Below are 15,425 nucleotides of genomic sequence, written 5' to 3' on the forward strand. Positions count from 1 at the left end.
TTTCCATTGGAAAGGTCAGGATAATAGCATTGAATAAACTAGCTTAATTTATCCTTGCCACCTTTTAAGCAGGTTACTGTTAATAAAAGTTACCTTACAATCTCAACTCAAAATTTGAATATTTTATGCTCTGGATTGCACACACTTCTCTAGCAGGGCCTGGTACAACTGAAATTTAATTATGCGTTTACGGAACTTAATTTTTCCTATGTGTATATATGAAACCCACTTACAGGAGTCAGGCCCCACACTTAGTTTACGGTTTCGTGTGTATTAGAAACTAATACCTATATTTTGATACCGGTACTTTAGTTTTCTTTGTTCAATGTTAATTTTTTAGTGATGGTGAGTTTTCATTATTTAACACAGAATTGTGGAAATTTCCATTATGATTATAAGAAATTAAGTGAAATAATAAGTGAGAATCAGGAACATACATAAATACGGTCAAAAGAAAAATATTTTTTCCTTTGTTGGCTTTTTATGTCATGTTGTTCCTTTCAGTTGGTGCCATCTTCGGATCCCGTCCCATTGCTTCAGCCATTTGATGGGCGGTCGGAGATCTCAGTCAGTCTCACTTGAGTGGTTTCTTGCAATCATCTCCAATTGTTTTCCAAATTTTTGTTTACTTTGAATCTGACTTCCATATAATCATTCATACTGCTACTGTGTGTGTGTGTACGTGCACTTATATTACAGGGTTACTGTGGAAAGGGTTGTTTACGGTATTTTTTTTTTACTACTAAATTGTTCTGTGTGTGGTTTTTATTATTTTTCTCCAGCTCAGGCTGGGTTTGTGTAAGTACTGTTTTTGTGATGTTTAAAATATTTTTTTAAACTAAGGATCTGAGTTTAAAAGTTCTTGAAACTGGGTAATAGTCCAGCATCTATAGGGGGTTGAGTATGCACTGAAAGTGTAACTCTTTTTGACTTTTGATTGTTGTTGGGGGCATCTTGGAGATGACAAAAACCGATGTTGTCGCCCTCCCAGCAGGTGCACAACTTGGGGGGGAGGGGGGGAAGGTGCTCTGAGACGCGTTCTAGAAAACCGCTTATATCTCGTGAACTAGACACGATAGAAACAAGCTCTAAACGGCATTGTATTACCAACTTCATCTGCTTTAAAAAAGTGTCCAGGAAAAGTCCAGTATTAATGATATTAGTTGAGTTATTTAACAACTTATTTAAAGTTTTGAATAAAAAACCCCTAAAAAACGTTAAATTATCCATTGAAACTCCTTTAAAACAACAAAAAGTACAGTTTTTCATTGTGCATAATATGTTTTACACGCTAAAGTGACTTTTATTATATCGAAATATTACAAGGCTATGCGAGGTTTCCAATGAAGCGGCACGGTGACGCGGGTGACGCCGCTGCGCGGCAGAAATCAACGTGTAGTACAGACTTGTAAAAATTGGGTATGTACCGAAAGTGTAACGCATTTTGACTTTTGATTGTGGTTGGGGGCACCTTGGAGATGACAAAAACCGATGTTGTCGCTATTCCATCAGGTGCACAACTTGGTGGGAGGAGGTGAAGTAGCGCTGAGGCGCGTTCTAGAACATCGCTCATATCTCGTGAACTAGACACAATAGAAACATGTTTTAAACGGCATTGTATTATAAACCGCATCTGCTTTAAATATTATACAATGAAAAATCCCATATCAATGATAAAAATTGAGTTTTTTTAACATTTTATTAGAAATTACAAATTTAAAGTCAAAATACCGTTTATCTACCTATAAAACTCTCATAAAACAATGAATAGCACTGTGTTTAGAGTGCATTCTAAGTTCAACACACGAATTACAAAAAATTAAGTGTACTGTACTTTACTCAAAATATTATGTACGGAGTTCACGGGTTAGCGAGAAAATAATTATAAGCTGTTTTTAACACTAGTAGATTTTAATAATGTATTCTTGAGGATGTTGAATAAAGGCAATACTGTCTTTTTAATTTAGATTTTACCAAGATTTGACTTTTGTGATTGCTGACATTAATATCTCAAACAATGCTTTGATAATCTCTGCCTTATACTTATCCAGGTGCAAATCTTTTTGGTGCCGGTACCAATCAAGTTACAAACCATTTCTATTCCTACAAACTATTTCTATAACTATTTTATGACATGAAATCTTTTACACTATAAACAAACCTTATACAATTCAAATAAGAAAACATCTTAAGATGATGACACAAAGTGTAGGTAAAATTGTATTTGTTTGAAATTGGATAGTGTTTGACATCTTACAAATTTAGTAATTAAATACAAATTTTAAATATCTTACACCTTAAACATTTAAACATTTAGCAAGTGATAAACCTATCAATATGCCATACAAAACAAAAAATGCTTAAGTATGTGGGTTACTTATAAAATGTATTTATATTATTAATAAAAAATTTACATTAATTTTTGTGCTTTGAAATAATCTTAAAACATTATAAATAACATTAAAAACAAAAAAAGCATAATGATTTACACTATATCATAGACTAACCAACATAAGTAGACTTCTCATCCCATTGTAAATTTTGAAGCTCGTTTTTCATGTCTAGTTCATGTACTGGGCGCTAGTGTCGACAAAATTTTGTTTCTATTATTTTAGGGTTAATTTCTTGATTTGTGCTTTACTGTTTGGTTATATAACTAGGGGACCAAGTTATTGTTTATGATTAGATCGTATTATTTGGTTAAACGAGGTTTTAAATGGCTGTAATAACGGGAAACAAATTGTAAACAAAACACGACCTCTACATAAACCGTACAGAACTAACAATAAAATTGTCTTCAGCTGTTCCATAAGGATGAGAAATCTACTAAGGGAGTATGTTTTATCTATGACTATATTAATACTAATACCGGTAGTTGTTTTTTAATATCAATATCACAATAAATATATAAGATGACACCAAAATTAACTGTGAAAAATCTAAAAATAATCCTTTATTTATTAGTTAGTTTATCAGCATCATGAATATCTTGACAAAAAGCGAAATGTCTGGGCCACATTTGAATTAAACCTTTACTTAGGTCAGTTAAACCTGATCACCAACAAAAACATTTTTTGCAAAACAAATGTAGGTAAAGTCTATCGCCACCTTAAACACTGCTTCAAAACCTATCGTTCTGGTGCGTTTTACAGCACACACATTCAAATTTGGAGACTTAGCTTTTTAAAATTCACTTTTAGCACTTGTAAAGCAAACTCAGTTTTGTCTTTCAATCCTTACATCACTTAAAAAAGACACTAAAAATAACTTACCTTACCTGTTTTAACTGGTTGCACTTGTGCCAGAGTTGTACTGTATGATTATCTAATTTTAATCATTTTCTGAGTTATTATGAAGAGAAGGACATGGGTGTAAAGGATGAGTTTAGGCTGTACACTTAAATAGCTTATACATTGTTTTTCACAGTTTTCTGCAATATATATACAGATCACTACTGAATACAAAATTTTGTGTTAATTCAAACAAGTTCTATAACAGAAGCTTAACGGGCCAGAAACAGGGGCGGTTGTCAAAGCCTTCTTGGCTTCCGCCCTGCAGGTACTATTGGTAGTTTTTGTACATTTAGTTAGTTCTATGAAAGACAGTTTGTTAAGGTTATACTCTTCATTACTTCAGCAAAATGTATCTTTAACCCTGCAATTTTCAATATCTGATTCAAGCTGAATTTGTTTGTGCTTTATTTGTTATTGAAGTATTAAAAATAAACATAAAAGAAAGAATTCAAAAGAATACAATTCACACATTTAGAACAGTGTCAGGAAAGGTGTAAACAAGGTTCTGTTTTTTTAGCCAAAGGTGTAAAGAGTGAAAAACTATCTCAATCATTTGAGGAAAACTTTTCCTGTTGTTTTAACATTGAACAGTGAAACACTTCCCATTGCTAGATGCAGAAACTAATCTTTAACCAAGCAATTTGAAGCCTAGCTACGGTATACCCAAGCAATAATGCTACATAAGAAACTATTAGAGTGTAAGTCCAACACAAACAAGCAGCCCTAATAGCAGAGGAGAATAAGAATGACCCACCAAACCATATAAAACTATTACAGGATGTCAAGATCGGAAGAAATACACTATCCACCCTTCCCAATAATATTTTGGGGTTGAAGCTGAAAATCTTATAAATACAAGTAGCAACTAATAATTTTTTTGGGTATAAAAAGTATGGGAAAATAAGGTAAATTGATGCAATATTTCTTGATGCTTCTCGATTTAAAATGTGCGACCCCAAATCAGAGGGTTGGTTTCATGTAACACTCCAGCAATTCATCCCAGAAAATATCTTGAGCGATGACCTACCTTGGAGTGGAGTTAAAAACAGCTGAGCTAATTGAAGGCCTTTAGGTACGGTACCATTAACCTATCAATTCATTGACTGTCACTCCAGTCAAGCTGTTTGTACTACAAACCATATCCATTGCTCTAGCTCTAGACGTTTTGCATGGATGAGTAAAATCACGATGAAATTTAAAACCAATCATGTTTTATGTGCATTTCCTTTAATTTGTTGTTAATGTTTTTCTGTTGATTTTGCTGCTACCGCTAATACCTATATACACCTAAATTATTGAATCCAATCTATGTGTGCTGGAAACACCCTTGTTCAGGATTCCCTCAAATATCTAAATTAATGTTTGAATCCCTATCAATACACCTGTGATATATACGTAACTAGACATTCAAAAACATAAACCAAGCATGCGTTTTACTTTATTTTCTATTTTCCTGCCATACTTACCATACAATGAATTGCTTCTTGTGCTAAAGTAACTTTCTAAATGCATTTTGTAATACAATTGACTATACACTTAGCAATACATGAACAAAACTATAATGAAGACACACCTGGTTTCCACCACTAGTCCTCAAAATTTTGAGGCTGCTCACAATCTTCAGGGTGAAAATTTTTTAAATAATTTATGTACAAATGAAGAGATAAGACAGTATTTTTGTCAGGCCAGATGCTGAAATTAACTCAATAGATGGGGAGATTGTTTTCACTATTAATGCAAGAGGTGTCACCAACTGGATCCCAACCAAGGGTGCCAAGAAGCCCACTCGCGCCACTTGGATTTTGGGGGCCATTGATGATTTATAAAGTTAAGTATCCCTAAAAAGTGTATTTCAAATTTCAACACACTTGCAACACAATTAAATATGATCATTCATAGTTAACATTTGTTTATCACAACAACAGGTCTTCGCGACTGTGAAAGATGCTCTTAATTTCACTAGTAGCGGGATATCATGTTGTCTTTGAGATTGCGGAGGATTGTTAAGATGTTGCCACGATCACAGGAGGTGATGATGACGACTTCTTGGTTGTGGGAGTGCGAGATGCTCTCATCGATGTATAATAACTCTATTAGTTATTATACATCCATGGATGCTCTCAATTTTGCTGCTATTGCAGGAGAAGTTAACACCGTGTTAGCGGGAAATGATCTCGGTGAGGCCACAATCACGGATTATTGTCATGACGACATTATGATGTGGGCAGATAGAAGCCCACAGTCTCAGAGAGAACAAAAAATCCAACTTTAGAATAGAACCACCCATATTCTCTTTATTGAGCATCGTGATTTCATTTTTTCAAAATTACCATAATATCGTGACTATTTCATTGTCCTCATAATTTTGTTATTGGTAAACAAATGTTCCATTTTTTAAATAGCTGGCTCTTCTTTTCTTTACTTTAGTGAATTGTTTTAATTTAAGTTTTGGTAAGGGAAAAAGCAGGTGGATTATTTAGTGGGGGCTTGAAGAAAGGGGCATTATGACTTGGGGCTTTGCGTTCCTGGTCTTGGGGGGCTGGGAGCTGGGACACACCCAATACTGCCTGCACAACTGCTTTTATTGTTCACACTAATCCTTAAAGCCTTACTATTACCATGCTTTATATACCTAATGAATTATCAACAGTACTTGAATACTTAAACATAAATACACCTAAAAACCAAGACAAGTTCGAGCACTATGACTAACAAACACACACAACAGTATACTTACAGCAGCCAGTCGACAGCTATGATGAGAGTGACGTCTTCTGCGGGGAGCCCCACAGTGTCCAGGACCATCACCATGGTAACCAGCCCCGCCTGGGGGATACCTGCTGCCCCGATACTGGCCATCGTCGCTGTGATGCTGCAACAAACAACATACATACATAGTGGGTGGGGCATTGCGTTTCAAACAATAACAAAGGTTGAAAAAAGTTCATATAGTGTTGCTCAGCTACACGGCATTTGATTGACTACTGTAATTTGAATGTGTACATGGAAATCCCACTAAAAGGGATGAAACAGTGATTAGATAGTTTAACACAATATATGATAACTTTAGGATTGTTTGAAGACAACTTCAAACAATCCTGGGAGTGTTGGAAAAGCAAGACTAGAATGTTGGTGTTGGAAGAACAGAAGGAGGTGGGAAGAGAACATTCCTAGAGAAATGGAGTGGATGGTGATAATGGGAAAGAAAGCAAGAGTAAGACCATAGAAGGAGGTGGATAGATCCGGAGGAGAGAGGTGAGATGGTGGAGAAAGAGGAAAAGAGAATCAGATAAACTGTGGAGGGATGAGAAACATATGCATTTGCAGGGAGCAATGATTGATACATGTAATAATAATAACTAAATTTTGTAATATAATACACATAATAAAGTAAGAGAAAAGGAGGAAGTGTCCTTTTCCTGACTTCTAGAACAAGATTCTTTAAATGCCCCCCCCCCTGAGAAGATTTCTTGTGGGCACCCTCGATAGAAGATTTTGGGGCCCATGCTCACAAATAACCAGAATGAATACTGTATACGTGTGAAATGTCTTTAGCCGTACTGAAGTTAAGTACTCAAGAGTAAAATATGATAAGGGCCTTTTGTGCTTTCTGAAAAAAATTCTCATTTGATTGTATAAAAAGAAAATGTTGAGATGGATAGTCAAATCGTACAAAGGTGGACCATAATGTTACTTCATGAAAAAATTGAACTGTATTTTTGTCCTTAAATATTTAAAGTCAACAAAATGTAAAATTGATTGTGTTGTGGTCTAAGGTTTACTGGATTAGCGAAACTGTATAATATCCAAAACACGTACCTGACAGCGACTATGTTGCCGAAGCCGTACTCTACGTTGCGTACTTGGGCGATGAACAGAGCAGCGACAGCTTCATACAACGCAGTTCCGTCCATGTTGATTGTTGCTCCGATAGGCATCACAAACCGAGAGACTCGCTCGTCACAGTGATTCTTCTCCTCTAGACAAGCCATTGAAACTGGCAACGACGCGGAACTGTGAAGAAGAAATCAATCAGTTAATTTTATTGTTTTTGTAAAATTTTAATACATTGTTTTCATACCTTATTACATTGAAAATAAATGTGGTTGAAAAGATAACCATTGTCTTTTGGAGACTGCAATAAACATCACATCTATATGGAACTGCTGTAGCCAATTTTTCATTTCAAAATAACAAAGTTGAATGAGCCACTCACAGTGTGTAGTCTGAAATTATATTTTCTCCCTAGGTTTGTCATTATTTAGTCAGGGCCACTTAAGTAAATGGGCCCAAGCCCAGGGGTGCAAGAGGTTAAAGGTTTCCTGTGGACGCATGGAAGATCACATGCTCTGTGCAAATTGAGGGCCTGTTTAATATTTGGTTTTTTCAAAATCTGTCATAAGTTTGCTATACTTTGTAATAAGTTATTTTCAGATTGGCTTGGTAAATAAGTTGGCATATTCAACAGAAAATAGTGCTAACCACACTACAGAAAATAGTAATTTAACAGCACTTTTTTTGTGACTCAATTAATATATTTTCCTTTTTAATCCAAAAACTGGCTACAACTAATTTAAATAAAATGTTAAATGCATGGTCAAAGATGTTTAATCGCTTACTTTATAAACAAAATTACCTAGAAGCTGTTCCAAAAGCGGTAACGATGGCTTGACTCATGTTGGCGATGAATTTGAAGGGTGACTTGCGAGTACCGACGGTGTAAATGAGCGGAATGACAATGAAGCCGTGGCAGAACAAACCCAGCAGAACGGTGAAGAAGTAGAGTCCAAGCTGACTGATAACAGTGCCGATGCTTTCCATGCTGAGGATCTTGGAGGAGACCAGGAAGAGAACTCCCACAGGTGACATCCTGGAAACAGAGAAATCGGAAGTGAAGAAACTGAATTTTAACTTTCCTCCCCTATACATAGTACAGTAGACTCCCTCTTATCCGGACACCTTTTAACGGGACATCGGTTTAACCGGACTACACTCGATGGAAATGACATCTCTTTAACCGGACAATTTTTAGCAGCACATTGGTTTAACCGGACAAGATCGGCAGGAAGTGGGCGGGACTGAAACGACTGTTCTCATGGAACAGATTTGAGACCAGTGATCGTATGTATAAATACAATGCTCTCCTAAATTTAAGTCCAATATCACCGTAAACGGTCCGTTTTAACGAGTTTTTGGGGACGTCGGCTTAACCGGAAAAACCGTTATCTGGACTGGCCTCGGTCCCGAGGAGTCCGGATAAGAGGGAGTCTACTGTATATAGAGAAAATTTTGTTTCCATCAACATATTCAAGATTGGGTTTTGGGTGGACATATTCATTTTTGGCCCACCCTGAGCCCAAGTTGGTTTCAGACTGATGTCTGATTGTGCGTTTTGATGTAGAGCTACCTGTGTGATAGTAGATAGCCAGACAATAAATAAAATACAGTATAGATAAAATAAGTTGGTTAGTGATTGTTTTATATTACACTATATGGATTCCCCTATTTTATCGGATTTTAAATAAATCATCTTTAATGCATATCAATTAATTTTCCCAAAACTTCGCCTGCGTGTTAAGAAAGTGGATCAATTAAAATATAAATTTATGGGACAAACACAGAGTAATCTTATAGCGATTTACCTTGAAAATACGTAGTCTACTTTTTTTAAATATATGTGAAATTCTAGGATAAGATATTGGAAGCATTAAGCAAGCTGCAAAGACAATGGAAACTGAGTCTTATATTTATAGTTATAGCAGCAATAACCTCAAGAATGTCTGAGAATAGACTAGCTTCTGCTTCTGAGTTAGTGGAGGAAGAACACTATTGGTGTTTTTGTGCTGTGTATACACAGTATCAACTTGTGATTTCCATTCTTTATTTTACGCTGCTCAGATGATATTTGTATGGCTATGTATTTTCAGAAGTACTATATTTCTCTTAACAAAACAAATCAAACCCCACCACCAATCATTTCACAGGTTAGCACACTACTATATCCGAGACAAATTGTATTACTCTCAGGTCATCACCTATATTTCAACAATATAAAAAGTTTACAGTCAGGTACATCAGCTTTCAGTAGTTTAGTCAAGCTAAGCTAGCATGGACAGTTGGATTATAATGCCCAGTCCCTTTTATGGCAAAAATATAAATCTTTGGGACTCAAAGATAAAATACATAGAAGACTTACCAAATAACCCAGTTTGTGATGACCATCATCGCTTCACTCATGGACTCGAATACCTTGAGCAGAGGTTTGCCGAGCTCTCCCATTCGACCAATGGCGATGCCAAGAATCACGGAGAATACGACAAGTCCCAACACGTTGGAACCTTCCGTGAACTCATGATCAATATTCCAAGAGTACAAGTTGTCTGAAATTCACAAATTTTGTTGTCTTAAATTGTGATATTTACAGTCTGTAATGTTACACATGTTAATTTTTACATTCAAGCAGAACTTTTTTGACAATGGATAAAAATGTTGACTCTATAGAGTATTTTTTTAAGGTTATTTTGTGTTGTGTTCTTCGTTTAAATTTAATTCAACTTGATGTAACCATTTATTAACCGAAATCAAAACCAAAAAAGAAAAATCAGAGTCCTCCTCCTCTATTCTCATATAAAAAGAAACTAAATACGGTATATATTGTGTGCAACCACTTTATAACTCACTAATGCCATTAACTTCCACCCAAGTCGGACACTGTTTATATAAGATGGATCCTCCCACCGGCTAAGCCACACATTAGTTAGCTTAATATGGATTGCACCAGAGCATATTTTAAGGTATTTCCACTGGGCGACAGTGGCGCCTGACTTTCCGGGGGGTCTGGGGGTATCTGGAAACCCCCAATCAAAAAGGGGGGTTCGATGGTCCCCCCCCCCGGAAATTTTTGCATACATTTAAGTGAAAATCACACATTTCTATGTATCTTTTAATAAATGTTTTCAATTATATTTGCTTGTAAATAGTCCATATAATCTCCCTTAATTACGTATTGTAGAACATTGTAACAGGCCAAGGCTCCCTTCACAACCTCTTGGGACAAAATTATAGCTCAATAGTCAAAAATATTTACATTATGTATTTTTTTAAATTCCGATACATTTAAAATGTGAATCATAAAAAAAAACCGGCACCACCCATAGCCACTGGGCGACGAAATCTCAGCACTGTGCGACAAAAGTGTCGCCCAGTTAACATGTTATTTTATGCCCTGGATTGCACACATACAGGATGAATTGGTATAGAATATTTACCACCCTCCAACACGTGGGGAAGGACTATTATTTATAAATTACAGTATAGATTCCAACTACTATCCCAAACTACTTGAAACTGCCCTTTTCTCTTTGGCATCAACTAGAGTTCTACTAAACATCTGCCTGACAGATTTCCGCTTTTCATTACAATACCACATATTAACATTATGAGAAAGGCACTTTAGTGTTGCTGTGATCATGTCAAAGGCGCTAAATATTTCTTTAACATTTTGTAATTATTTAATGATGATATTTCTAAGTTGATATTAATATTTAACATATAATAATATTATTATATTATAAGATGATTATTATTATTTGACATTTATTAAAAAAAGGTCAATGTTAGATAGTAACAAGACCAGGGTTTGGACCATTCCCATTCAAAATGTAAAAAATGCCACTGGCGTAAGTACACACAAAATAAAAAATATACTTACATCTGTCTTGCCTCAGAATTGGGTCGACTTGATCATTTTTACTTGGATCATATGAGAGCACTGTTCTGTACTGAAACAATAAAACAAATAATATATAACTTCTGAAAGCAATTTTTTGAAATTGAATTGTATTTCAAATTTCAACGGGTAATCCAATTGAATTAAATAAAAATTATGTTTTTACTATGATATTAACCGCTTAGCCCAAACTTTGTGCAAATCTACAAATAAATTTAACAGTTAAATAAATTGAGTAGTTTCTCGGTGTTATAAAAGTAATTAATTTTAATCCAAATTAAAAACCAATTATAAATAATTGTAAATTTAAATTGATTAATTAAAAAAACAAAATGTTCTTTATCATTAAAAGAGAAAAAGAATAATTATTTTACCTGATGTGTGGCAGCTTGAAGAAGATTTGGTGGGAACATATTTCTGTAAAGGAAAAAAAAAACAATTTAAAACAGGAAAAATTTACAATTTGATTAATTAATTATAGTACCTATATTATATGCAAAACACTAAGTTTAGTCCAAACATTTCCTTGTCTTCCATCTTCCCATGGTTACAGTTTCTACCACCCTCTAAAAATGTCAGTACCTTCTATCCTAGGTGTCTTCCATCCTTCCAAAGCTATAATGTCTATAATCCTGCCAAAGTAACAGCCTCTTCCACCGTCCTAAGTTACAGTCCTACACAAGTCAAGATCCACCAACCTCAGAAAGATTACCCTGTCACCGTCACCCGTGTAAGATTATGTCTACTACTACAACCAAGTTACAATGTCAAACCAACCTTGCAAGATCCATAAGAGTGTCAGCAGTAGTCACATTACGAGATGATCCAGTCCTGGTAATGTTGGACGAACCTTGGTTTTTCCCCGGCTTGATCACATTGACAAGTACAATACCCTGGAAGACCGCCAGTGTGGTGGTCGCGACATAGTATGTGATGGCTCGGAAGCCGATCTTACTGGAGAGAGTAAGGTCCAGTGAACCGATGGCAGCAACGATGGATGACACCAACAATGGGATGATCAGACCTTTCAACATGTTGAGGAACAAGTCTCCGATAAACTGCACGTACATAACTTCTCTGGGCGTCCATCTGAAACAGATGATGATTATCAGATTTCTTTTTAGTATTAGTGATAGGATTATGTTCACAATTAGTTGCGAATACCTGATAAAATAGTTAATCATAAGAAAATATTGATAATAATTGTAGGAAATTGTTGGATTTTGAACCAAGAGAGTTATTAGAAGAGGAGGGGGTTGGGAAAGTGTAGCATGTTTTAACATTGCATTGCTGTAGATTCCTTAAGACCTGTTTTATAGCATTTCCTCCTGATATATATGGTTTACACTTTTTAAACTTTTCTTTGATTCATATTATTCTATATTATGTTAGGTAATCTTTATCTTACCTGTAAATATTTTAACTACCAGTAGTACTAGAGGTCTTTCAATGCTTTCAAGATGCTTATGACAAAATTTGGCTCTTAATTTGTTGTGCATAGCAAAATGTTTGGATGAACTATTTACCCCTAAAACCATATTATTCACTATTGCACTCAATAAAAATAATCTGTATGTAGTTCACAATATGAAAGATCTGCTGTGATCAAATGTGACATAATATAACACTTTGTGGTGGTGTAGTAAAGTTCATTACAAGTAATGTTTCCCACATCCAAATAATTTGCTAAAATAACACCTGTTAGTTAATGAACTAGAGAGTATTTATGAAATGATGAATGTATAATTTAAAACTTACATAGGTTTAGATGCTCGCAAAGTGAATCCCAAAACACCTCCCCCGACTACACCCGCCACAGTCAGCATGGTCAGGAGGTTTTCACCGAAGCACTTCTTCATCTTCTGAGCTCGAGTCTGTGGCGCCATCTTGATGGCTCTAGGCTGCGGATCCCCTGACAGAGGTCTTCTGGAATGTTAAGAAATCACATATTAGTAAACAGTGGTTTATTTTATTCATAAAAAAATATACTCTCTTAGTGAACCAACGATGTGCAAAATATGTTTGTTAGTAAAATTTAAATTATGAAAGACTAACAATGAAAGTTTAGTTTACTATACTTCGTTCACAATATTTAGGCGGTTTTAGGGGAAGAAATCTATCCTCTCTACTTGACCCTCAACAGCTGATTAAGCATCAACATACATTAAATAAAAAAGTGGTGGGGGAATTCCCCCTCAAACTGCCTAAATATTGTGAACGAAGTATAGTAAGTCATCTGAATCTGAGTTACAATAGAAATTGATAAGTTACTCCGCTAAATTAAAATTTAAGTAGAAAATCAGTAAGGGATTTAGTAAAACTGGATCTTACAAAACACTTAACATCAGAAAGGATCACTGAGGGAAGGATTCTTATTTTCTCCCCAACAGGATAAACCAAGCACTTTTTTTATAGTAACCTCGAAATTTAATTTTGTACATTGATTTACTTTTCAAAAACTACTATAGTTTTTACAAACAAATTTTAGATTTTGTTATATTATTGCCAATGAGTATCCAATAGTCAATGGTATAACTTAACATTACATCTCCCCTCTTTCATTAATTATTGACAACTAGTTGAAACAAATTCTAAACTGGGAGCTATTTATTCTTGAAGAATCTAATTTGTCATCAATTCCCTTTATTGAACCCTTTCCTAAACGTTTTTTACCCTGCCTAAAAGACATGCTTAGGTCATGGTGTAAAAGCAATATACAAAATCAAATTTTAAACAACTAAGAAAATCATTACACAAAACCAAATTTAATACAATTATTTGGGGTGAAAACAAAGACAATAATTATTAGTTGAAAGTATGAATTGAGGGTTAATTATGTGTATTGCTTGTAAGAAAAGTGACTTTTAGCGACTACTAGGTCTGTCTCAGCTGTAAGCCGTAGTAAGCCGCAGAGAGGCTCATACAATGGGGTATAATGGCCCTCTTGGTGGCTTTCAACTCCTTCCATCGAACCTTGAGTACTGTACTACCAGTAAATGTACAGTTGAGAAGTATTTTTATAGTATCCTACAATAATAATGTCGCAACAAACACAGACTTGGCGAATTTAAATTTGTCTGATTGGATATAAAATATTTTTATATAAACAAGACATATTTATTCCCCATTTAAATAACATTAGATTTACCCTAAACAAATGTTTGTGTGATGGGATAATAACCCAAATAAGTAAATACCAAGAGAGGGGAGTAATATAGTTAGTTTATAAGAAATATTACATATTTATGATTTTTTTATTCTCCAATAAATAAGGCTGCAAGTTTTTTGGAATTGCTTGCAAAGTGATGTTGTTGGAAAGAAGTCCTTTTACTTATATGTATGGAATTTTCAGTGACTACAATTAGTTGCAGCCTAAATATAGGGACCAAAAAAATTTATAATCTAAATTACAAACTAAAATAGGCTTTACCTTCGTCAATGCAGCTCAAATTGGTGTAACTAAGTTATAGCCGTTTCGTTTGTGAGTCGGCGTTTTGCCACAGAAAACATACTGTTTTGCTTGGAACGGGAACATGCCAACCGTTGCAGTTAGTACGACAATCATCAATTTTTAAACAGTTTAAATATTCGCATTGTTCGTGTGTGTTATGTGTTTTAACTTCAACGACGCTACTTCAGCCGAGATTTTGTAGTCTGGCGATGGCATTGTAATACATTACACCAATATTTGAGCTGTATTGGCGAAGGTAAATCCTATTTTAGTTATTATACAGCTCACGGGCTAAAACATGGATTCTAATAAATTATAAAGGATTGACCTAACAAAACCTTGAATTAAAAAACTCAGCATCAATATTCCTCTATATTAATGATATTTAGTGATGAATATCTAGAACTCATAGGTTAATAAAAATGTAATTGTAAATATTTTTTTATAGACTCAAGGAATAATAAATTACAAACCTTATTAAATTAAAATTATGCAATTTTTTAATGAATATTGTCAACTAGCAGCAAGAGATGCATTTGAATTTTGTCACTTTTACCATTGCTATTACTAGACTGGACAATGAATCATTTCCGACAGTCACAACAATGAGTCAAGATGGCTGACAATCTGATTTAAGTGGTTTGTGAATGGGCTGCGAAGTGTCTTCATTGAAACTGCCACGGCTTCTTTATATGGACATGCTGGTTTACAATGCAAACTTTAAGGATGGGTTTAAGTAATTTTGATTAATTTATGTAAAAGAAAATGTTTATGAAAGCGTGCACTGGTCCGTATTGAGAGAAAGAAGCAGTGATGTAATTTCTTGCCTGCAGTTAAACACTTTTTTCGAACAAACTATAATCTTATCCCAAAAATTTGAATCCATAAACATTCCTACACAATACGCTTTAAGATGAACAACTGAATGAGTTATTTTATATCAGGTTTTGCC

General features: G+C 34.8%; 1 protein-coding gene across 3 annotated transcripts in view; it reads right to left on the reverse strand.

The window, feature by feature from the left end:
- LOC129001961 (excitatory amino acid transporter 1) overlaps positions 1-15,425 on the reverse strand; it is a 69,410-nt gene that overhangs the window by 21,533 nt on the left and 32,452 nt on the right. For all 3 annotated transcript variants that reach the window (XM_054429411.1, XM_054429412.1, XM_054429410.1), the window contains 8 exons: positions 12,781-12,948; positions 11,800-12,111; positions 11,397-11,439; positions 11,005-11,074; positions 9,490-9,673; positions 7,930-8,163; positions 7,113-7,307; positions 6,031-6,165 (listed from right to left, as the gene is read on the reverse strand). In XM_054429411.1, coding sequence (XP_054285386.1) covers positions 6,031-6,165; positions 7,113-7,307; positions 7,930-8,163; positions 9,490-9,673; positions 11,005-11,074; positions 11,397-11,439; positions 11,800-12,111; positions 12,781-12,948 — 1,341 coding nt within the window. The remainder of the gene's footprint in view (positions 1-6,030; positions 6,166-7,112; positions 7,308-7,929; positions 8,164-9,489; positions 9,674-11,004; positions 11,075-11,396; positions 11,440-11,799; positions 12,112-12,780; positions 12,949-15,425) is intronic.

This window comes from Macrosteles quadrilineatus, unplaced genomic scaffold (assembly GCF_028750875.1).
Source record: "Macrosteles quadrilineatus isolate MER2022 unplaced genomic scaffold, UCM_ALF_1.0 Scaffold_9__3_contigs__length_116548681, whole genome shotgun sequence".
Classification (NCBI taxonomy): domain Eukaryota; kingdom Metazoa; phylum Arthropoda; class Insecta; order Hemiptera; family Cicadellidae; genus Macrosteles; species Macrosteles quadrilineatus.